The sequence below is a fragment of the Equus caballus genome, chromosome 23 (genome assembly GCF_041296265.1).
Source record: "Equus caballus isolate H_3958 breed thoroughbred chromosome 23, TB-T2T, whole genome shotgun sequence".
NCBI lineage: Eukaryota > Metazoa > Chordata > Mammalia > Perissodactyla > Equidae > Equus > Equus caballus.
This window is the reverse complement of record NC_091706.1, coordinates 40,151,521-40,177,770: the sequence shown is the minus strand read 5'-3', so window position 1 is coordinate 40,177,770 and position 26,250 is coordinate 40,151,521. Positions and strand designations below refer to the sequence as shown.

Genomic DNA, 26,250 nt, shown 5'->3' with positions numbered 1-26,250 from the left:
AAATGGCAACGCTATAAGAGATTTTCCATATGAAAACTGAACATAACTACTCACTGTCTACAGTTTACAAACTAGTTTCACATAAACTACCTGAAGAATGGTGGTAAGAAAACATGTCTGGTGAAATAGTTTGCGTGTGTACGCTCACCCACGTGCCCACATGGCAAGGAGGAGGGGTGGACTGGGAACAGGAATAACTGGATGCTGCAGGACCTTTTAAACCATGGAAGGTTTAACCAGGGGAGGAGGAAGAGGAGCCTAAGTCTGTTGTCCTGGTTCAGAACAATGGAATACTTGGTTAGCGCCAAGGACTGTGCCAGGTTCTGAGGATATTTAGACAAATAAGATAGTTTCTATTCTTAGTGATTATGTCTTGGTTTTTAATTAGAAGGCCAGTGTTCTCAAACATGGGCAGATTCTTTACTGACTATTCAAATCAGACAGATCAGCACCCCAGCCCCTCACCTTTCCATTGTAGTTCAAATGTGATCTTGACATAAAATTCAAGGGTGCTTTTAAATTATTATTTGGCATGGGGGAGGGGAAGGAAGAAATACTCTATTCTTCTTTCTCTGGGGATCCTTACTCTTCAACTGCAGTAATGAGATCTGAGATCCAGGCTATTTTCACATTCTTTCTCAATGTGCTGTAAATTTGTTTTTTTTTATTTAAAGATTGGCCATGAGCTAACATCTGTGGCCAATCTTTTTTTTTTCTTCTTCTTCTCCCCAAAGCCCCCAGTACATAGTTGTATATTCTAGTTGTAGGTGCTTCTAGTTCTGCTATGTGGGACGCTACCTCAGCATGGCTTGATGAGTGGTACTAGGTCCACGCCCAGGATCCAAACTGGTGAAACCCGGGGCCACTGAAGCACAGTGCGTGAATTTAACCACTTGGCCACAGGGCTGGCCCCCTGTCTTGTAAATTTTAATTAGACACTGCCTGCATCAAATATTTAAAAACCCATTGGTGGTCGATATTATGATATGCACTCCTAACATGTAACATATACTATTATTATATATTAACACTATTAATACGTGTTATTTCAGATTGATAAAACATGATGTGTTTATATTATAATTTGGGGCAGTGTTTCCCAAAGCAGGTTTCTAGACATATTTTCTTCAAAGCATTCCTTAGAAATTCACAGTTAAATAAGTTTGGAAAACACTGCTTTTTATATACCAACTCCTGGATTTTCATGATGCACATTAGCATATTAAAGACTTTGGAGTTCAACAATAAAGAAATCTCTAAAGCTTTAACACCTTTATTTCCCACTTACATGACAATATAACTTTTTCTTATCCTGTGTAATTGCTATTGATATCTCTCAAGCAGTGTCTGGTGGAACACACTTTTGGAAATGCTATTCAGATAAAGATCAAAGTTTTTTAAGTTATTCAAGTAAATGTGTAAATAATGCTTTCCCTCCAGTTGCTTGTAATTCTATTAAAAAAGACACCCAAAACCAAAACCTGCTCAGAAACAAAATTTTGGTGTAAATTAAAAACAAACATAATAATCACAGAAAATAGACAAACGAAGATAATACGACAATTTTAGGAGTATACTCAACATATTTGTATCATAAGAAAGAGTCTGATATTCCAATATGAAAGCCACTAAAAAAAAAAGCCCAGACTTTTAATTAAATAAACTTACCATACAAGGATTTACGGTGAGCACACTCTTGATAAACTGAAATAGCAGAATGCCAGGCTGTTTAACTACACTCTTGGGGTCAGACTCAATTTCAGTATTTTGAGAACCAAATCCGCTGATTACCCATAGGTGATAGCCTTCCGCACCCCAGCTCTTGGAGAGAGAAGGAGGGGGGAAAAAATCAAAGCAATAAAAAGTTTCTTGTTATCCTTTCCTATTTTCAAATATTCAAATTCTGACATAACCAACAACACCATTATTAATAACTTCTGAAGGTTGGAGAAAACATGATGGACAACGCAGACAAGAATCATACCTTCAACTAGTACATCTCAGCCATCTCCAGTGGAAACCATCACTTCTCTCTACCTACAACAGTGCAAATACTACATACCTATCTTAGCTCCAAATCCTAAGAAATGCCTACTGCTCTCTGTAACTTCTCCATTAATTTAACTGCCTCTCAAATAGAGTCATGCATTCCTTAATGACAAGGATATGTTCTTAGAAATGCACCACCAGGTGATTCTGTCGTTGTGGAAACATCATAGAGTGTACTGGAGGGGAATGAAATTTACCACCCCAAAATCTATCTCCTTTATGTGAGGATTATTTTAGGCTGATTATTTTTAAGAAACAAAAGACTCAGAAAGCTTTTCTTGTTACCTCTTCCTTAACTGCCTAAAAGAATTCAGATTAAAAAATCTGTCTCAGGAAGAGAGCTATCACTTTAGCATAAAATGAACTAGGTGGCATACAAGGAGGAACCTAGAAAAGCCTGTTTGTTGGACTCCCATCTGTGTTCTTCTGTTTCTGTATGGCCAAACAGTTGTTTTCCAAACACGTGCACTCCTTTTGACCCTACCTATGAATTATCTTTCCTTCTCTTTGAAGTCCCTGACTCCCTCCACTCCCAACATCTTTTGTTTTTAGCTGAGGATGGTATTTAAGGTGGTGGCCTTGGTCATCTTGGTGGGTTATTTGGTTTTCCTGGGTTTCTCCCATGTATACATATATTAAACTTTTGCTTTTCTCCTGTTAGTCTGTCTCATATTAATTCTTAGACCAGCCAGAAGAACCTAGGGTAAAGGGGAATTTATTCCTCCCCTACTGTACTTACACAAACCTAGATGGTATAGCCTACTACAAACCTAGGCCATAGGGTACTAATCTTATGGGACCACTGTCATTTATGTGGACTGTCATTTACCTAAATGGTGTTATGCAGTACACGACTGTACAAAGAAATTCCTTACAGGGGAAGATCCATGTTACCTAGCGGAAGCTTGACAAGGAACCACCCCAAACAGATAGTTTTGTATAGAGCAAAGAACACTGGATTGGAAACTAGGAGGCTAGGGTTTTCATTCCAGCTTGGCTACCATTTTGTTGTATGTATTACCTTGGCCAAGCTATTTGGTGTCTCAGGGTATAAGTTTTCTCCTCTGCAAAATGAGAAGGTTCAAATAAATTCCCCAGGCCCAGGCAATTTTAATATTCTATAACTAGATTTCACAATAGTTCTTTTTAAAGATTGATACTTTCCCAATCTGCGAGGCCAAGAAATTAGTAACAGCAGGGGTGAGGAGGCGGGGGTCCCCTGAATTGTTGCAAAATTTCAAAAGCTTAATAGAAGTTTTGCTTTCCTATGATAAAAGTTGCACAAGCTAACTAAAATGTTTAGATTCTTAGTTTGTGACTGAAATATCAACTAAGTGAGGCTGATAACACTGGTTGTTGCATGCCGCTCAGGAACATTAATTGGTAGTTATAGAAATGGTATTTGTTCAAAAACATTTTAAAATATGGAAGTAGGGAGAGACATCGAATGGGGTCCTTGGGGATGAAAGGTTGGAAACCACTATTTAAGGCAACCATGGTGAGAAACGCAAGATCAGAAAATACCTTCCTCTACAGAGCAAGAGAGAAAGGAAGCAATAAGCTTCATAGCTACTAATTTCACAAAGATGGCACATGGAGGGGCTATAGTAAGAAAACGTTTTTTATGTAAAGATAGGGGTTACACTTCACTGCTTTCTACAGCAACTCTTGAAAATAAGTAATAAATAAAAACATTGTTACAAGAGTGACTATAATTCTCCTGACATACATCTATGGAAGTTTTAAAAATATGCTGAAATACCACACACATGCATGTCCTCCAGTAAAAACACCCAAATGAGCATTTTACTTTAGATTAAAAGAAAGGAAGGGGGCTGGTCCAGTGGTGTAGTGGTTAAGTGCGTGTGCTCCGCTATGGCAGCTGGGAATCGCAGGTTTGGATCCCAGGCATGGACCTACACACTGCTCATGAAGCCATGCTGTGGCAGTGTCCCACATACAAAAGAGAGGAAGACTGGCAACAGATGTTAGCTCAGGGCAAATCTTCCTCACCAAAAAGAAAAGAAAGGAGGCCATGAGAAGTGAGTGCTAGGCTAGTGAGTCACATAAGAAATGGAGGTATGCTTTGGAAAAACCAAGGCCTAATTTCAACAGTCACTATGTTCTCAAAGACGTCAGGGGCTTGATGGACACATCTAAGCAAAACCAAAATCAAATACTGAAAATTGGGCAGCATCCTGATTCTTAAAAAAATAGTTTTATCAAAACAAGAACTATATGAGTCTGCTAGGACTAAAATACCTTGTAATTTTATCAGACCAATATGAGAGAAAAAGGAAGAGGAAAAATCCAAGTTTTTTTATACCATACCAATATTTTATAGAAAGTACTTACCATAGAGTTGATCTTAAGGGGATCTTTTTTGGTTCCATCAGATCTATAACTGAAACAGAAGAGACAGTTAATTCAAGAGCGTCCTCTAATTACATATAACAAGCTTTAATTTAAAGAAAAATCAAATTGATTTTGTTGCTTCAAAATAGAAAGACATAATAACACATGAAATGTGAGACTGCTGGTTAATATACCTAGGCATATCACTGAGACACAGTCTTCCAGTCCTAAGTAACTTCTTGACAGGGTCATGTAGTTTGGGAAGGTGTGTGCATTTCATCAGGACAGAAATTCAGGGTAGTATATGAAGTCAGCAGAGATATCAACCCACTCCTATCAACCCACTAGGTTAACATACATTAAACCAATGAGATAATGTAAGTTTCCATTTTCTACTAGTTATTCATATACATGGCTTACCGCTCTTATTAGATAATAAGTTCCTTGAAGGCAGAACCATGTTGGATTTAGCCTTGAATCTAACATGCTATCATATACACAATTAGGGATTCAATAAATAAATGCACTTTTACTGAATGAACAGTCAGTTTTAAGAGGATGGATCTTCAGAGAAACAATACATTCTGAACAAATTAATTCTGAACCTTACAAACTGTTTTACACTAAGAGTCAAATAAAGCAAAAGGGTAGCTGTATGACACAAAGTTTCTGTGTATGTATACTGTCTGGGAGATAATGGAGTAATTTTATCTAAAATTTGCCTTTATTGACTCACGCAAAATCTCCTCCAAGTGTACAAATCAGCTGGGCTCCAAACACACTCCATAGAGAAAGGCCTCCGTATTCCCAGGTCACTATTACAACACTATTGTCAGGAGACCATCTGACCAATTTAACAGCTCCTGTTTTATTCCAAATGTCTGTTAAGAAATCACAAGAAGAGTTAAAAATAAATGACAGCTATAGAAATACTTAGTATTTACTACAGTCTATATCTTCAAGTGAAATAAGCAGAAAGGTATGTCTGCTTCAAATAATGAGATGAACCCTGCTCATTTAGGGCTATTTAAAATCAGTAAGGCCATTAGCCTTGACTTGACCTAAGCAGAACAAACTCAGTGCCCAAGTGATTGATAAGAAGTAAAAGCCATCTGGCCACTATTAGCTTGAATAACTACAACTGGTGGTCTTAAAAGTCTTTGGGTTTGGGAAAATTAGTTTCTGTAAAATGTGGGATAATAGCTCCCTTAAATGATTTAACACTGAATGTCAAAAGTACTTTGCACAGTACTTTTGAGGTGTTTTAAAATGTAAAATAATATTTTACCACTATCTTCATGCTCCATTGGCAATATCAGAGGGATCCAAGTTAAAATAAATTGAAATTTAATCTATTAGGATTAAGTAGGTAAACTCCAGCTTGAGTGCTCCAAGGTGCTCATATCTTCTTTTAACAAATAATAGTTCTTTCAATGCCATATATAATTACTAAAGGAGAAAACTTTGTGTAGTAAAATCCAAGTTTCCTTACAACAGAGTTAAATGAAATACGCCAGCATTTCCTATCAGCAATTCAAAAGCTATCTACAGCATCACTTTCTTTAAAAATAAAATTCTTTCCATTTGCAGTATTAACACATTTTTGCTATATTTGTTACAAAGGGGAGATATACAGATTTTAGCCTACAGAAGACAGGCTAAGTTAACAGAGTAAGAACTTTTTTACTCTGCCTGTTTGAATCCTCACATTAGCACTTCCCACCATAATTCATATACATTTTCCAACCATTATACATATATTAAATCTAGTCAAAGAGATACACAATAAAATATTAATCATGATTAACCTCATCTTCAGGCAGCAGGATTACAGGAAATTTATCTAGCTGGTAACCTACAATAAATATAGATTATGATAATCTGCATAACGAGAAAAATGTTAAAAAGTAATCCAAAGACTTTGTTAGAGTTGAACTTCCAAAAAAGGAAGATCTCCAGGAGCTAAAAGAAAAGAGAGAACTGAAAGCAAGACTGGTTAGCGCTTGAGCTAAGGGAGCCGGGGGGCGAGGTTGGAAATATAGGGATAGAAGGTTGGGATGAGCCCTAGAAATGACTAGGGAGTTGGGGTTTCTCATCTCTTACAAAGACAAAAAAGGAGTCTCAGGCCAGCATGAATGAAGGAATCTGAATGGAAGCTGCTGGATCATGTAAGGACTCTGGAAGCACTGCAACCTATAAAAAATCAGCCAATGGAGCCAGAAGAAAAGAAGGAAGCCTTGTCTCAGTTCAAGATGTAGGAGGACAACAGAAGTCTCCCAACATCTCAAGCAGGTTTATAGCCTAAAGTTATATAACTCAAGGAGGCAGAATTCTCCCACAACAAAGACCACAAGAGTGAGAGTCAGCAGATAACCAAAGGGAGCAACTGTATTCCATGAACCTGAGAAAAGAGAACAATCTAAAAAACTCAACACAGTCTTGTCCAACAGAAGCAATCAACAGAACTTCCTCTAATGATGTAAACATTCTATATTTGCTCGGTCTAATAGCTAGCCATGAGCTATATGTGGCTATTAAACATTTAGATGTTACTGAGGAAATAAAGTTTTAATTTTCTTTAATTTCAATTAATTTAATTTAAATAGCCACATGTGGCTGGTAGCTACTGTATTAGACAGCACAACATAAGTATGGATAAAAAAATAAACAGATAAAAGGGTCAGAAACCACAATTAAAAATACACAGTACTCTGTTCTTGTAGGTTACAGCAAAAATTGTCCATAGATAAAAATATCTGCAGGTTTTTAAAGGGCGTACAATAAGAATCACAAAACAAACAAATTTCTATTTCTGGCATGACAGCAAATTAGACACCTTGAATGACTTGCTACATTGAAACAACTAAAATGTTGAAAAGAACACTTAAACATCTCAAAACAATCAAAAATACTGAGAAGTGAGTGAGTGTACAAAGTACTTCTGCCCTGAATTTTTCTGCCAAATCCTGCAGACCCTGACTTCTATCTATCTCTGATTACTCACAGCATGTGAGGAACAGGAGACAAAGTTCAGAGCTTGGTCAAGGCAGGGAATCTAACAGAAGATATCCATGTAATGCTGGGACTATAAAGGGGTACATCCATGGTACAAGGGAGAATGAGAACTAAACTCTACCATGTGGAAGATCAAGAAACAGGATGGGACACTTTCATGTTTTGTCCATGGTACTGAATGGAAAAATAAAGAAGCTCCCCTGAGAATCTGCAACCACAAGTCAGTCCTCACTCTGATCCATAATTTGTGCAACTTGTGAAGTTCAAAAAAATCTCTGAGAATATAATGCAAAGAGTTCCAGATCGATGTAGTACTCCCAGGTGACTGGCAGAAACAAACACAAATCCTCTCTGGAAGAACTCAAATTCAATCTAGGTCTCAAAGCATTCACATAAGTAAGTGTCCAGGAAAATACTCAGCTCTCAGTCAAAAATTCTAAAATACATAAACAAATGAATGAGAACTCAAACAACCAAGACAGCAAAAATAGAACTCAGAAAGGCTTCAGATATTGAGATTAACAGAGAATATAAAAACCATTTTTTCTATCTAAAGAAACAAAAGAATATTGCAAGTAGGAGCAGGATGCACACAGATTAGAAAAGAGCTAAGTAAACCTTCTAGAATTAAAAAAATACAATAATTGAAATTTAAAACTCAATGGACAGATTAAGCAGCATATAAGACTCAAAGGAAGAGAGAATTAGTGTACTGGAAGACAGATATGGAAAAATTTTCTAGAATGCAGTCTAGAGAAACAAAGAAATGAAAAATTTAAAAAGGTTAAGAAACATGGGAAAAAGTACAACATAAGTCTATTAGATTTCCAGAAAAAGAGATTAAAGAAGAGGAAATATTTAGAGAGATAATATTTACATATTTTGTTTTCAGAACAGTTGAGAGAGAGAAATTCTCAGATCCACTAAGTCTGAGTCTCAAGTAGAAGAGAAAAGAAAAAGTATTCACCTATCACAACACAGTGAAACTGCAGAACACCAAAAACAAAGAGAAGGTCTTAAAGGTAGCTAAAGAGAAAAAGCCAGTCTCCGGAAAAGGAAATAACACTTGACTGGAGATTTCCCAGTAGTATCAATGAAACCCAATGACATTGGAACTTCTTCAATGTACAGAGAGAAAATAACTGTCAATCCAAAACTGTATACCAAACCAAGTTAAACTATAATTAAATCACAAGGGAAAAAGAACATTCTCAGACAAAAAAAAAAAAAGAGTTTACCACCACAAAAACTTCACTAAAGGAAATCCAAAAGGATGCATTTCAGGCAGAAAATGGTCTCGAGTGGAAGTTATGAGTTGTTAAAAGAAATCACAGCAAAAATATTGGTATTCATGTGGGTAACACTAAGTACTGTTAACAATTAAATATTCTAATGTTTAACTGAGATTACAACATGAGATACATCAGTTTCCTGCTTGAGGCTAATAAGATTTTTATTATTGAATTAGATTAGATGTAGATGGGTGCTCTTTTTTATTTGACCTTTCTTTCCTGATGCCAAACATGAGAGAAATTTGTATAGTCTTATGGCAATTATTCTTAATATGGGAGCATATCATTAACTGTACATTAAAAATGTTAAAATAAGAAGGAAAAAAAGGAGGACTCACCAGGATATTGTTTTGCTGTTAGCTCTAGCTTATGAGACAGCAGCATAGCTCCAGTGGTGTTATCTATTGTATAAACCTGCACAGAACCACTGTGAAAAACAAACAGACTTTCAGTGGAAAAAGACAAATACAGATATGAAAAGCATTATTATGGGAACTATTACGTTCTGCTGGTAGGAGTGTAAATTAGAACAAAATCATTTTGTAAATAATTTGTAGTTATCTCAAATTTGAACAAATGTATATTCTGTAATGTAGCAATTTCACCTCTAGATATACCCCAGAAATAGCCTTGCCTATGTTTAACAAGAAACACGTGCAACATTCATTACAGTATTGTACATAAGTGAAAAAAAGGGAAAAAAAATCTGAATATCAATAAGAGAAAGAAAAAATAAGCTGTAGTATACCATATAGCACCGAAAATGAATGAACTTTAGTCGTGCATTAAAATGGATAGCAAAAAAATAAAATATATATATATATAGAGAGAGAATCATTCTGTTTCTATATAGTCAAAAACATTCAAACACAGTAGTTATATACATTTGTGGTAAAGATACAACAAAGAGCTAATGTACACAAATTCCAGATTATTGACTGGCTGGTGGAGAAAGGAGAATACTAAGAAGAGGAGAAACAGAGGGCTGCATCAGCACTGGTAATGTGCTATTTCTCATGCTGGATGGTAATTTATACAGAATTTCATTTTATTATTTTTTATATCTTATATTATTTTTTATATCTATACACATGATACATGTGCTTTTGTATATATAGTATATGTAATTATTTCATTTAAAAAATCTTTACAGTGGCCAGCCCAGTGGCACAGTGCTTAAGTGTGCACGTTCTGCTTTGGTGGCCCAGGGTTCACTGGTTCAGATCCTGGGTGCAGACATGGCACCACATGGCAAGCCATGCTGTGGCAGGAGTCCCACATATAAAGTAGAGGAAGATGGGCACAGATGTTAGCTGAGGGCCAGTCATCCTTAGCAAAAAAGAGGAATCTTGGGAGCAGACATTAGCTCAGGGCTAATCTTCCTCAAAAAAAACCAACCAACCAACCAACCAACTCTTTACAAGAGTCAAATTTTAAGGACCAGAAACCAAAACTAGAAATCTACATATTACATCTAAGCTACATTTCAAAATTGAACTAACTGATCATAAAAAATAGTGTTTTTGCTTATGGAGCTATTTTTAGATCAAAAATTTAACAGAAGTGTTGTTTTTAAAATACTTTACTTTTCCACACATTAGAATGACACTGGCTTATGACTGCTAGAATGTTCTGGCACTTATGTGCACTCCTTCGTGGTAGGAGAAGTCAGATGGTTTCCCCAAAGCAGCTATGATCCATTTCCAGCCAGGTCTGACAGTCCTCAAAGATTAAGACTGGGACTAGATAAAACATCTGCAATAATAGGCCACTTGAAGTTATCCCACAGCTTACTGATGCTTTGTTTTTAATTCTTTTCTCTGTGTTTCATTTTGGATAATTTCTCTTGTTATGTTCTTCAAGTTTATTAATCCTTTCTGCTGCAGTGTTTGATATGGGTCTTTTCTACATCTTCCACGTTTCAGTTTAATACTGAAAAGGGACCCTCTACAACTTTATGGAGTTCTTTGTGCCACTTTCTCCTCTTTGGTGTCTGTCCTGTGAGCCCTAGCTGCTTTGGTCTCTCCAGACTCTCATTTCCACATACTCAACTCAGGAAATCTGCTACGCTCTGTCTCCCCCTCCTCATGCTGCACCCTGGAAACTCTCTCAAAGTAATTAAAGTTGGGGCAGTCGAAGAGTTTTCTTAGTTTCTAATCTTTCAGGGATCACTGTCCTTTCTTGCCTGATGTCCTATGTCTTGAATTCAAAACACTTGTTTCATATTTTTGTTCATTTTCTTGGTTGTTTCAGGTAGTTCTCTGAGAGAAAATCTGATCTGCTATTCCATCTTAGTCAGAAGCCAAATGCCTGGAACAGATATCTTTCTAGACTACCTGCCCAATGAGACACCTCGCTGAAGGATGGCACTAAGTGCCTAGCAAGTATTTACTTGTTTTTGCTTTGCACTTGACAACTCTCAAGTGTTAACTCTTGGCTGCTAAGCTCTAACAAGTCAGTGAGGATCCAAATATTTCTAATGTAAGAAGCAGGTGCTAAGTCAATACATACAAAAGACTCACAATTAACCTTTGAGGTATTCTATAGTGCCTATATTCTGTAAATTATTTTTCTTTCCATTTCTCATCAGCCCATTAGGAGAAAAATATTTTTTCACTAAAAAGACACAACTTACTAATTTCAAAGCAAAAACCACATCTCTATAATAGAGATATAGCTATTATCACCATAAGAGATCAAATTTAGCACCATTAATACTGGGACAATTCAACATTATTGCTACATGATGCCACAGGAAGTACACATCACCTAATAACAAAAACATTTAACCAGAATCTAACTATTAAACATGAACAGGCTGTAAGACATATGCCCTACAAACTGGCATCCTAAAAGAAACCTGGCTTCTTTTTTTTCCCTCAAAGATTGGCATCTGGGCTAACAACTGTTGCCAATCTTCTTCTTTTTTTTCCTCTGCTTTATCTCCCCAAACCACACCCCCCGCCCCCGTAGACAGTTATACATCTTAGTTGCACGTCATTCTAGTTGTGGGATGTGGGACGCCACCTCAACGTGGCCTGATGAGGGGTGCCATGTCCGTGCCCAGGATCCAAACCCTGGGCCATCGCAGTGGAGCATGAGAACTTAACCACTTGGCTGTGGAGCCGGCCCCAAAAGCTGGCTTCTTATAAAACTCTAAGGACATCAGCTACAGCCTAGTGTTCCAGGCAATTAATTGTGTAAGTGCTGACAGATGAGGGCTAGAAGTCACTGGTCTGTTATGTCACACAGCTACAAATCACTTTCACCCCAACCCATGATCATGCCAGAAGAGCTGTTACTCTCCCAATCAATGGAAACTGAGGTGACTGAAAGGCTGAAGGTCCAGATTCCACCTTCACTATCCTGGGGGAAGGGGAAGAGTACCTCTCCTGGAATAGACATCTAACATCTGGCCTTGCTAGACCCCTGGGTGCTAGCCCAGAATGTAAGCGATGTGGAACTGCACACCCACCACTGCTTCTGTCTCTGTGAATTTCCTCTAAATGCTGATGTGGTGTGAGCTTCCTAGTCATCTGACTGTACCTGCTCAATAAGAACCAGCTTCAAGGTTCAAGTCATCACAGGTGTTAGAGAAACCAATTAAATGCCATTATGAGGAAACAATGAGACAAATTTAGAATGTAGGACAATCTATAAACAATTCTGGACTCTTAAAAAGTTAATGGCATGAAAATAAGAAGAAAGGCGTAAAGACTGTTATAGGCAAAAGGTGAACAAAGAGAAATAAACCAAATATAATTCATAAGTTTTGACTGATTCTGGTTGGAACAAAGGCACTATAAAAGAAATTTTGTGACAACTGGGTTAATTTGAATATGAACTGAGTATTAGATCTTATTAGGGATTTTTCATTAATTTTCTCATGTGTGATAAAGATATTGGGTTTATATAAGAGAATCTCTCTTGTTTTGGAAGCCAGGAAATAATGTAAATGTCCTTTAACAGAAAATCAGATAAATTATGGTATATTCATACACCAGAACACTATTTATAAATCAATCCAAAAAAACGATTTCAGCTACTGGCAAACAACATGGATGAATTTCACAATGGTAACTGAAGAGAAGCAAGACACAAAACATAGAATATGATTCTATTCATATAAAGTTCAAAATCATGTAAAAGTAAATTATGTTATTTAGGAATTGCATACATGGGAGGTAAAACTATAAAGACAAGGAAATGATTATCACAAAAGACAAAAGTCTGATTACGTTTAAGTGAGTCAGGGAGGGGAATGGATGGGAGCTATGATTAGAGAGTGGCAAGGGTAAAACTTCTATCAGCTGGCAATATTCTATTTATCAACCCAGTTGTGAACAGATGGGTGTTAATATTAGAATTGTTTTGTAAAACTATGAATATCTGAATTATGCACCTTCCTATAAGTTGTGGGTTTGTTTGGCGGTTTTTTTTTTTTTGGTGAGGAAGACTGGCCCTGAGCTAACATCTGTTGCCCATCTTCCTCTTTTTGTTTGAGAAAGATTGTCACTGAGCTAACATCTGTGCTAATCTTTCTCTATTTTATATGTGGGATGCCACCACAGCATCGCTTGACGAGTGGTATGTAGGTCCACACTCAGGATCTGAACCTGCAAACCCCGGGGCCACCAAGGAGAGTGTGTGAACTTAATCCCAAGGAGAGTGCGTGAACTTAATCACCATACCGGCCCCAAGGATATTTTTATTTTACAATGTGAAAGTTAAAATCTAAATATTCTTAAATCTATTTTTAAAACTGAACTGAATCAGTAATCCAGAAAGTTCCCACAAAGAAAATTCTAGGCTCAGATTGCTTCACTGAAAAATTTGATCACACGTTCAAAGATGAACAGAGAAGAGAAAGAGAGGAACCCTTCCCCAACTTTTTCTATGAGACATGTTAACCAGGAGAGGAAGAAGAAGAAGAAAATCATCAGCAAAATGTACTCATGAACATATATTTAAGAATTCTAAACAAAATGTGACCAAATCAAATCCATGAATATGAAAAAAATATAGGCTTTTCCTTCTTTCTTGTACTAAGTTAAATTTACTTATATTTCTACATTTATCTCCTCAATAAGAAGCAGTGTGTTGAGGATGAGGATTCCCCACTTTACAAAGAGATTACTGACAGTGCAATGAAGGCAGTAATTTATAACGTGTATTACTTATACTAATAAAAATATTTTAATACCTAACTTATGCAGCTGGAGATTATACTAGATATATATTTTATAGAACCACTAAGTTTCACTGTAAAGGCAAAATGGAATTTTGCGTTTAAGAGTTCTGAAGACTAAAAAGCACTACACAATGTAAGGCACTAGAAATATCTGATAGAATCTTTTTATTTGAGCCAAAATATAAACTTGACAAAGTCAGTTATCTTTGTTGTTTCCTAATGTATCACAAGTGCTTAGAACTGTGCCTGGTACATGGCAGACACAAAGATATTTGTCAAATGAATAACTGGTATGCAACTTTACTTCTTAAACCTGCATTATCCGAATTAAAGCAAGAAACTAATTTATAAAATTCACTAAGGCACACACACTAATTCAAAGGCAACGTCAATACTGATGTCTTAAAAAGAAAGGATTATTTAAAAAAAAGAAAAATATCTTACTGATCCTTTTTTTTTTAAAGATTGGCACCTGAGCTAACATCTGTTACCAATCTTGTTTTTTTTTACTTCTTCTTCTTCTTTTCCCCAAAGCCCCCCAGTACATAGTTGTATTTTCTAGTCGCAGGTCCTTCTGGCTGTGCTATGTGGGATGCTGCCTCAGCATGGTCTGATGAGCGGTGCCATGTCCACGCGCAGGATCCAAACCAGCAAAATCCTGGGCTGCTGAAGCAGAGTGCGTGAACTCAACCACTGAGCCAGGGGGCTGGCCCCTGTGATTCCCTTTTAAACAGTACCTAAATTTTAACTGATTTGCTCTTTTAACTTGTAACTCAACTTCCTACCACTGAAGAAAAGCTCACTTTTACAAATTCAAATGCTTAATCTCCAAAATGTGCCCAACTTTAATTTGTTGGCTTCAAATTAATAAAATACTTTTGAATTTTATATTAAGGCTGACTCACAAGTTATGACGGGCATGACAAAGTTTACAACTATGTTAAGAACATCTCATGTTTAAAAAAACAAAGTATTTCTGGCATAACTTTTAAAATGCAGAAGTCTATACCAATTACCTTGCACAACCAAATGCCATTAGTCGATACTTGTTATTTACTGCTACACAAGTTCCATCAACAACATCTTGTGGCCAAACTCCATGAAGCTGCTATAATAAAGAAAAATAGTTAAGGTTTAAAAAGTGTTCTCCAAAATATACTGTAACCAATATATTTCTCCTTTAATAAACATAGTTTCATAAGGCTTTATTTGGTTTCATGTGCATAGGAAAATATCCCATCAGGACTATCATCTGAATTTTCTCCCCAAATTTCACTAAATGGTTCAATAAATATTCCCAAATGAGCTCAGTCTAGTACCAGCTAATCTATTTACAAAATAATAAAAAAATGGATATTTGATCTTCAAATCTTTCTAAAATTCTTGATAGCAGAAACTGCATCTAACTTGCTTACTATTATTATTCTCATCATCTAGCACATACGCAGAGTTTAACGTCCCAATGAGTGGAAAACAGTAAATTTTATGTGGTCTATCCTTTAGAAGCAATTCATGATTTGCAATTGCTTACTATTCTCTATTACTCCTTTGCTTTATGGTATAATGGTTGATAGCATGGTATCTTGCAGCCTGACATAACATCTCATTGTCTACCATTCACTTGCTTAAATGATTATTTGGCCTTTCCAAGCTTCTGTTTCTTATCTGCAAATTACTCACCTCTTAGAGTGTTTTGAAGATTAAATGAGAACATACATACATGTAAATCACTTAATAACAATACCTAGCATTCAACAAGTTAAGCATTCAATAAATAAAAAGCTTAAATCTTAAGCTTGAATGCTATTTAATTCTGAATATAAATACAGAATAGATCAGCTCCATTGTCTTTTTTTATTTGTAAAATCAAGAGTACCTTACATTATAAATTCTAAGGCAAAAACTATAATGACTGTGAGTTAGTAAGCACTAAAAATAGCACACTACAATACAGCACTTTTATTTTTGGATAATCCCAATAGTAAACATTAGAGAATCCAATATAATTACAATTCTGTTTGAAATGTAATACTACAGATTTTATTTAATTCCCAAATGAGTTATATATTCTACTATCTAAACACGGAATATCTGCTTTTTTTTTGCAGGAATTTTATTTATTTTTCAATTTTAATAATAAAACTAGACATTATTTTAGATAACAAAAAATGGTAAAGATAGCATTGAGCATTGTTTCTCTGGACCACTGCTTCAACTGAAATTCATTCATTCACTCCCATAACAAATATTTTCCAGATGCCCACTATTCTCATCAGGCACTGCTCTAGGAGCTGAGGATACATGGTAGGGATTCAAACACACCAAAATCCCTACCTGTATCCCTGCCTTACATTTGTCAGGAGACTGACAAGTTAAAAAAAATCACAATGTGTACTGGAGGGTGGTAAAAGCAGTTACAGGGAAGAGAGAGTATGGGGGAAAGATTTAATATTAAATGGTTTTCCCTATGAAAGTGTCTTTTGAGGAAAGTACTGAAGAAGATGTAGGAAATATAAAGGCCCTATTGTAACAGCATTTCTGGCGTGTTCAAAGAACATCAAAGATGGAGTGAAGTGGAATGGAGGAAGGAAAAGTAGTAGATGAGGTAACAGGTAGAAGGCCCGATTTATAAGGCTTTGAAAGCCACTATAAGAACTTTGGCTTTTTCTCTAATTTTTATTTGGGTAGTCACTGGAGTATCTTTAACTTCTTTAACCTTTTCTATTTATGAACTATAATACATCAGAGAAGAATGCACATAACAAAAATGTACACCTCAGTAATATCACAAAGTAAACCCTTGTGGAGTTACCACTCAGGCCAAGGATTATCAGTACTCAAAAGTCCCCCAAGTGTCCCTCCTGATCAATAAACCCTCACCCCTACAACAAAAGTAACCAATATCCAGACTTACGTGGTAATCACTTCCTTCTTTTCCTTTAAACCATTACCACTTAAATATGTATCCATACAAACTCTAATTCAGAACTGCCTATGTTTTTATTTTTCCTTTAATTTTATATAAAATAGAGTCACAGTACATATTCTTTTGTGTCTAGTGGTTTTCACTCAACACGTGTGAGATCCATCTGTGTTACTGGATCTAGCCGTGTTTGTTCACGCCACTGGGCTTAGCTCACTGGGCCTCTGGCCTCCCCTAGCCTGGTAGTGCTTTACTCTGGTTTGTTCTCCAAAGCCCTTAAGTACATTAAAAAAATATTTTTTCTCCAGCCTTTCTAGTTGTCCTCAGCAGGTTTTGTCCTAATTATCTAGGTCTATTGAAGGGTTCTGAGCAGAGGAGCAGCATAATCTGACATGTTTTAATACATCTTTAAATGTATTAAACAATGCCAAATAGAATTTTTCCAAAGCACTTAAATAAATGCCTAATATAAATATGACATTAGTGTATTTCCCAATTACTGGTAATACATATGTTGTTTTCTTGTAATTTATAATTTTTATTTATAACATTTAATAATGTCCATCTATTTTTCATTATTTTTTTAAATCCTTAATTTACTGGAAAAATTTCTTTAACCAAATAATAATAAAAGCTGATACTCAGAAATGAGTCAATCACTTCTTCAGCTCTAATATTTTTGTTTTCAGTAAAAACACTTAAATGCTTAGCATACATCAACAAAACAAAAAGGCAAGCTACTGAACAGAAGAAAATAATTGCAAATCATGTATCTGATAAGGGGTTAATATCCAAAATATGTAAAGAATCCATATAATTTAATAGCAAAAAAACTGCAAAACAATCCGATTGAAAAAATGGGCAGAGGATCTGAATAGACATTTTACTAAAGAAGAGCTCAGACAGGCAACAGGTACATGAAAAGATACTCAACATCACTAACAATGAGGGAAATGCAAATCAAAACCACAACAAGATATTACCTCACACCTGTTACAATGGCTATTATCAAAAAGAGAAATAACAAGTGTTGGCAAGGTTGTGGGAGAAAATGGAACCCTTGAGCACTATTGGTGGGGATGTAAATTGATGCAGCCACTATAGAAAATAGTACGGAGGTTCTTCAAAAAATTAAAAAGAGAACTACTATATGATCCAGAAATTCCACTTCTGGGTATTTATCCAAAGAAAAAGAAAACACTAAATCAAAAAGATATATGCACCTCCATGTTCACTGCAGCATTACTTATAATAGCCAAGATATGGAAACAACCTAAGTGTCCATCACAGATGAATGGATAGAGAAAATGTGATATATAGATACAATGGAATATTATTCAGCCATAAAAAAGAATGAAATCTTGCCATTTGTGATAACATGGATTGCCCTTGAGGGCATTATGCTAGGTGAAACAAGTCAGACAGAGAAAGACAAATACTGTATGATCTCACTTATATGTGGAATCTTAACAAAACAAAACCAAACTCATGGATACAGAGAACAGATTGGTGGTTGCCAGAGGTGGGGGGTGGGGAGGTGGGTAAAATAGGTGAAGGGGGTCAAAAGGCACAAACTTCCATTTATAAAATGTATAAGCCATGGGGATGTAATGTATAGTACAGTGACTATAGTTAATAATACTGTATTGCATATTTGAAAGTTGCTAAGAGAGTAAATCTTTAGAAGTTCTCACCACAAGAAAAAAAACCTTTGTAACTAAGTATGGTGATGGATGTTAACTAGACTTACTGTGATGATCATTTCTCAATATGTACATATATCGAATCATTATCTTATATACCTGAAACTAATATAATGTTGAATGTCACTTATACCTCCAAAAAAACCCTAAAAAAATCCCAAACATAATTACAAATATATGCACCTTGTAAAAAAAATTAGATTCTTCAGAAGCTTATTTTTATTCTTATTTATATACTGACATGTTTTGATCACAAATGTATTATTTAGTAAATTACCATTTGAATAAAGTTGTTAATGGAAAATATTTTATTAGGAATCAGAAAGCTGATACAATGTAGAGAAAATATGCCCTTCAAAACTTAAAATCCTTTCCAGTTTAAAAGAGCAGACTGAACATGAATATTTAGGTTCTTTGACTCTTAAAACACCAATTTTTGTAACAGAAAAGATTTTTTTCAAAAAGCATAAACTGGTAAGGACAAGAATGGGAGAGGAGGTAGCATCAAAAATTTTGGAAGCTGAGAAGCATACGGATGAATAAAATCCTTAACTGGCAGTAAACAATGTTGAGAAACAGTTAAATTTACATTGTAGGGTAGACAAAAGGCTTGGGAATTTAGATGTCTCTGAAAGGCTGAACTAAAAGCAGTAGGATTGGCTCAAAGCCTACTTAAGCACCAGCTAGATCTTCTTAGAGTACCTCCCAATTTGAACAGCTAAGAAATACCCTACCTCCAATCCAACAAAAAAACTGGAGAGTTTTCTTTGGAGAAAAACAAAACAAAAAAATCCCAGTGGTCTCTAGACGACAATGAAAACAGGGATAAGTAAGTGAATGTTTACATGCTGAATGTGGTCCCTCTATGCTAACACTGGATACAGAGAGGGCAGGAAAGGAGATAACTCAGTTACCTCCTGAAGCATGGTGAAGATCAACCAAACCCAGAGAGGTTCCAATGAATGCAAATTTTTATTTTAAGTCTCTGTCAGTAACCAAATTCATATATTAATCAATCATATATTAACCATTAACTATGAAAGAATCTCATCCAAATAAAGAATAAAAGGAATCCTCAGGATGATGATGATGGAGAGCCCAAAAGTACAATTGTGTTAAAGGTATGTATAGTGAGCCACCAATCCAGTTGGGAGCACGTGAGAAGGCTCCAAGAGAAATTTCTTCAAGAAGATGAAATGGACAGAACACCTAACGTGTTTGAAAGAATCAAGCGGATATTTACATAACCAGCAGACAGTCTGAGGTTGAGTTATGGTATGTACATAAAAACTAAGCAAACGTAAAGAACAATTATTAATGCCCAGGGGGAGGGGAAATCTGCAGTAACGGAAAAATAATCATAACTTATCATATGGCTCAGGTACTAATGGATTTTACATAGCAATAACAATATAAACAATGAATAGTAATCTAATCAAAATCACAATAATCAAATTGAGAAGGTGAGAAGAATATGAGTGTGGTGCCAACAAGGAAGAGGAAAGCAAGTGGTCATTTTCCACAGTGGGAAGTCAATGAACACAGCCTAAAAACTAAAAATTAAAGGAAATATTCAGATTATTGAAAATAAATATCAAAATAAGCAGTAAAGGAATAAAAAGTAGTTGCCTCTGAGAATGAAACTGGGCGCGAAGAGAGCAGGGAGGAGGGCAGGAACTATCATTTTTCTTCAACATGTCTAATACATTTGTCTACTTACACTATTTATATGTATAGTTTTGATTAAAAAAATTAATTGACAACCACCACTAAAATCTCAAATAAGGAAAATGGCGGAGAGATTTAATAACAAAGACTAAAATTAATAAATGTAAAATAAAGAAAATAAACAAAGTTAGTAAGTCATACCTCTGCAGTAAATCTACTCGACACTGGCGTAATAAATCCAACTTTACCATCGTTAAACACAACAGCAAAACCATCAAGTGTGGCACAGTATTCCATGTCTCTGATGTGCACATCTGCAAAGCCCAAGAATGAACCTGCTGATGAAAAAATAAGTATGTGAAATATGAATACAAATACAGTAAATAATTCCCTCACATTTTTGCTTGCAAACTCTGTAAGGACAGTTAAAAGGACAAAATAATGAACTAACAACACTAAACAACTAAAGTACTCCTTCCTATTGACACACACACACTCCTCTCTTGCATAATTAATTCCAAAGTAGAAAACTCAATGTTCATCTGTAGAAAATGTCTATATCAAATATTAAACATCTGGTTCTACCCCATGCAGAAAGTATAACTACCTCTAGATGACTGCAGATCTACTGAAAAGGGTACTGTGCAAAGATTAATAGCTTTCCTTCCATTTGTCATTCCTTCCCAGTGAATAAGATGAAGAAGTCCATCAGAAGTAGCAACCAGGAGATCTTCCAATACAGACTGCAAGCTGTAGGGAAGTAAGCAATTTAGAATCAATTACCTTTTAAGGGAGCGTACTGGGAAAGCAATGAGTAGCAATATAACTGCTCTGAAGAATATTCTTGCAGAGAAGATCAAGACACTACTTACAAAACTGCCATTTATCTAAAATATAGCTATATTGCAGCTTTATCTATGTATAATTCAATCTAGAATCAGAAATTATGGAAGAAATGAAAGACTATGGGTGGCAATAGTCACAGATGGATTAAAAACTAGAAATACTGCAACAGCAAATTAGAAGATGGAAGGATAAGTGATAGCTGACAAGAAAGAAAAGAGGCAGAGAAACCATAAAAAGAACTAATGACAGGATGACAATCTGGAGCCGTGAAGTATAAATCTAACAATCCTCTAGCACTGTCCAACAGAACTTTCACCAGCGACGGAAATGTTCTATATCTGTACTAACATGGTAGCCACTAGCCACATGTGGTGATTGTATGTTTGAAATATGGCTAGTGTGACAGGAGAACTGAGCTTTTAATTTTGTTCACCTCTAACTAATTTAACTTTAAATAACTTCATTTGACTAGTGGCTACTGTATTGGAGAGCACAGTCCTAGACCACTGGATTTCTAGGGTATTATTTAGTCTCACATTGTTCATTCATTCAACAAACACTTATTAAACCTGTGCTCTCATGACAGGTGCTACGTTGTGTGTTGGAGATTCAAAAGTGAATAAAACATAGTTTCTCCCTTCAGAAGACATCTCAGTTGACTAAGTATTGAAAAGTAATTACGGAGTATGATCTCAGCACTTATTGATACGTGCAAGGAGATTTAACATTTACTTACCTAATGGCACATAAATGCCTACTTGGCTTACTCTTATATGCCCAGCCCCTGGGGCAGTACTAGTTTTATCTGGCATTAACTATTTGTGGGAAGAAGCAAAGAAGAGGAGAAAGGACAAGAGAAAAGGTGAATCCATAAATAAGACTGCAAAAGTACTGGCAGAGGAGCCAGCCCAGTGGCATAGCGGTTAAGTTCAGCATGCTTTGCTTTGCTGGCCTGGGGTTCATGGGTTCAGATCCTGGGTGTGGACCTACACCACTCATCAAGTCAAGCTGTGGCAGCACCCCACATACAAAATAGAGGAGGACTGGCAAAGATGTTAGCTCAGGGCCATTCTTCCTCACCAAAAAAAAAAAGTACTGGCAGAGAGAAAGAAAAAGAGACCCAGGGAAACCAGTGGAAATTAGTATCAAGAAAGCTAATGGAATAAGATGGATGTAAGAGTACTCAAAAATATCACATGCTATAACAAATTTAAGTATAAGAAAGAATGAAAAATGCTGTGTCTATAATATATACTCTATTACATACTATTAAATTTCCTTTCATACTTAAGAAGTTAAGAATGTATTTCAGAAATATTTTACTCCATAATGATGAAAAAAATGTTGTTAATGTTTTAATTCTTAAACTAAACCTTCAATTCTTTGGAAGGTTGAGTTCAATCACTCATTCCCCAAGGACTTCAGACAATGAATAATCTATTGCATTTTCTTCCCCAATTATAAAAATACTGAAAAAGATTAATGTATCCCCTTACCCAGCTTCATCTCTTGAACTTCAGAGCATATGTAATCAATTAAAATTCCCAGTTTATAGAAAGTTCACCTTTTAAAATATTACACAAGTCAGTCCTTCCTATCTGTGGGTTCTGCATCTGCAGATTCAACCAACCATGATCTTGTAATGCTATGTTACCATCCATGGTTGGTTGAATCTGCGGATGCAGAACTTTGGTTACGGAGGGCTGACTAAGGGACTTGAGCATCTGGAGATTTTGGTATCTGCAGGGGTCCTGGAACCAATCACCCATGGATACCAAGGGACAACTGTATAGTCTTTCATTTCAAATATATATTTTAGGGATAAAGTGTATGTGTAGCAGGTGGTGGGTAGAATAGATCTGCTACAACATTTCAAGAGAGGTAATTTAGTGGTCATTGGCTTATCAGAGGTCTTCATTCAGCAAGAGTCACACTAGGTTTGTTTATTTATCTATCTATCTATCTATCTATCTATTTATTTATTTATTTATTTATTGGTTTTGTTTGTTTTTGAGGAAGATTGGCCCTGAGCTAACTGCTGCCAATCCTCCTCTTTTCGCTGAGGAAGACTGGCCCTGAGCTAACATCCATGCCCATCTTCCTCTACTTTATATGTGGGATGCCTACCACAGCATGGCGTGCCAAGTGGTGCCATGTCTACACCCAGGATCCAAACCGGCAAACTCCAGACCGCCAAAGTGGAACGTGCACACTTAACTGCTGTGCCACTGGGCCGGCCCCCAGACTAGGTTTTTTAACACTATACTCTCCCTCTCCCTGCTCTTATCTTCCTGGAAGCATCACTGCATATGAAAGTTAAGAACAAGATGAAGGTTACCCTCCAGTAATTTAACTGTCTGCAAGGCAAAACTCAATACTCTTCTGACAAAATTAACATAATTCAGAATCTCCACAACATTATTATCCACAATTCTGTGACAAAAAAAATGGCCAGACATATGAATAAACAGGAAAACACGACCCAGAGTCAAGAGAAAAATCCATCAATATAAATAGACTCAAACACAATTTTGATGTTGTAATTAATAGATGACTGTGACTGTGATAAACATGATGTAGAATCTGTAGAAAAAGGTAGATATATCCTCCTCAATTAACTGAAAGTAAACAAACTCATTAAAACATAGGCTGATGTCAGTTATTAAAGTACTGAGTATTTCCATAAAGTTTAGTTAATAAGCCTTGTTCCAAGCTACCCAAGTGCTGGCCCACCACTGATTCCCTCCCTCACAAAGATATAACAATTAAAGAATTAATTCTTGGCATCAGAGGATGTCAGGACCCTGTACCAATAATCAATATCCCATGTACTTTCATGCTATACTGGTTTTTAAATATTTTGAAAAGCACCCTTGGGGTTAAGTACACACAAAACACACATAAATGTACTCTACGTTATGTCCTCAAAGAACTTCTCCAATCACTGACTTCATGGGCTTTATAGCAGCTATCTGGTATCCCACAGATGGTGTTTTTTGTTTGTTTGTTTGTTTGTTTTTAATTTAGGATCTTAGAAGTAGAATCGTAGGATCTTGGAAGTAGAATAGTTTTTCTGATTAATCAAATATTCTTAATAGGGAAATATATAATTCATAACCACTAATCCTCAAATATGTAAATATATTTAATACCTAATATTAAATACTATATACTACATAGGGCTTTCCTAAGGGCCTGAGATGGAGGAAGACACAGAATAAACTGTGGTATTTATTAGTATTGATTATGTGGTATTAGTTAGAAATAGACTAAGAGTTTTAATTATAAATTACATTAGTAGTTTTTACGTTCTCCACATTCTCTATCTTCAATTAATAACAAAGGTTGGATGCTTAATCCTATTCTTTGTTCAAACACAAATTAAAAGGTGGCAGCACCACTGCAATCTTATGCCTATAAGCAACAACATAACCATTATCCCTAACTTCATCTGACATATTTTTGGTAGTGGGAGGGAAAATAGTTGGTTATGAAGCCCACATATCATGCGTTCTCACTCAATTCAAAGTCATACAGGAAATCTCTAATCAAATTTCCAGCAAGTACATGTTATAGATGCTAATAATAATATAATTCTAAAACATAATTATTTTACTGAGTTTTGAGAGAAATCTAAGAGATTTCCAATCACCTAAATTTGTTGATTAAAAACTAGCACCTGATCAATTAAACTTGTACAAGATGGCAGGAATTCTTTTTTTAAAGGTTCTTTTTCTATCCCATTTCCATGAACCAAATATTTTTTACCACCAGATGGAAGTAGAAAGCCATGCTTGTACAGTTCCACCTAGCTTGTACCACAGAAATTCAAAATTCCTTATGCAACAAGTTACCTTCTTGAAAAGGATCTTTATGCTGAAATAAAATCTGAGGTGAAGAGTAACTTTCTGACCAAGGTGATGAGTAACCTGAACTCAATCTTTTGTAACCCTGATCACATTTAAACAAATAACCAAAAAAGGGGAAAGGATTCTTTTTCTACGAAGAGAATAAAGTAGAAAAAGATAGATTAAACAAGGCAAGGCAACAGTCAGCCACTTGCATACGATTTTATTTACTATTTTCTAGTATCTGTATTATATTCTAACAAGAGAAATGGTGAAAGAAGCCTTTTATTAGAACTGTGAATCAGAAGGGTTTAAAAAACATGGGTATTACGTTCATATAGTTCAATATATGCATACATTACATCCACATAGCTCAATATTTAATAAGAGTATATGGTAAAAAGTCTTCCCAAACCCATCTCCTCAGCACTGAGCTCTCATGCCCAGTTTCTTATGTATTCTTCCAGAACAATACATACTCTAACACCACCAGCTGCCTCTTAAAAACAAATAGTAGCATTATTATATAGAGTACACCTTGCTTTTTTTACCCAACAACATATTTGGGAAGTTTTTTTCAGTAGAGAGTGCCCCCTCATTGTTTTTACAGATGCATATCAGTATCTTTTTCAGTAACATCAACTGTGTTATACCGTTCAAACAATTTTAGATCTTAACAAAAAATACAAATTTCTAAATAAAATTACAGTTGGTATACCCAATTATGGGCTTTATTACAATAATTTAATAATGTACCATCTGTGAAACTTCACATTTTTTATAAGAGCTAATCAAGCATTTCTAGGACTAAAAAAATTTTCCTCAATGAAAATAAATCAACTTTTTTATTGGTCATGCGATTAACCAACTATATTGTATACTGTATATTGTCATCACAAAATGCTAAATTTAACCAAGGTACTGTACCTCATGATGGGTGCTTGTAAATCCAATATTTTCCTCATTTCTAAATCTAATGCTGGAGCACACTGTTCTTCCTTAAAGTGGGGTGTCCCCTTCATTTGTGGACTTCCTCTAAAAAAAAAATAGCAAATACAGAGGATCAAAGAGAAATATATTGAATTCTCCTCCACTCTATGACTAATATATACCCAATCAAAGTAAAAAAAGTCAAACTTAACAAATCAGGTGTTCGTCCTTCAGGTTCTCAAACGAAAAACAGATAAATTCCATTATAGCAGACATATCTACCTATCAACTAGAAAAAAATGCGCGACCAATGTAGCTTGTGTTATCAAAGAATCCTAGGAAAAAATCCTTAAGATAAAAGCAAACTCTCAAGGAAATCAATAGATATTCTGTTTAAAACGACTGATGGCCCTTTCTGCTTTGGGAAGCT

The 26,250-nt window shown here is 35.6% G+C and overlaps 1 protein-coding gene across 8 annotated transcripts in view; it reads right to left on the bottom strand.

Moving 5' to 3' along the window:
• Positions 1-26,250, bottom strand: part of RIC1 (RIC1 homolog, RAB6A GEF complex partner 1) — a 145,211-nt gene that overhangs the window by 26,250 nt on the left and 92,711 nt on the right. For 3 of the 8 annotated variants that reach the window (XM_023627318.2, XM_070248299.1, XM_023627319.2), the window contains 8 exons: positions 25,818-25,925; positions 20,804-20,946; positions 20,398-20,534; positions 14,919-15,010; positions 9,050-9,138; positions 5,141-5,285; positions 4,405-4,453; positions 1,669-1,821 (listed from right to left, as the gene is read on the bottom strand). In XM_023627318.2, the coding sequence (XP_023483086.1) occupies positions 1,669-1,821; positions 4,405-4,453; positions 5,141-5,285; positions 9,050-9,138; positions 14,919-15,010; positions 20,398-20,534; positions 20,804-20,946; positions 25,818-25,925 (916 nt within the window). The remainder of the gene's footprint in view (positions 1-1,668; positions 1,822-4,404; positions 4,454-5,140; positions 5,286-9,049; positions 9,139-14,918; positions 15,011-20,397; positions 20,535-20,803; positions 20,947-25,817; positions 25,926-26,250) is intronic. The other 5 variants (XM_023627320.2, XM_070248298.1, XM_070248301.1 and 2 more) reach the window with 2 other exon arrangements.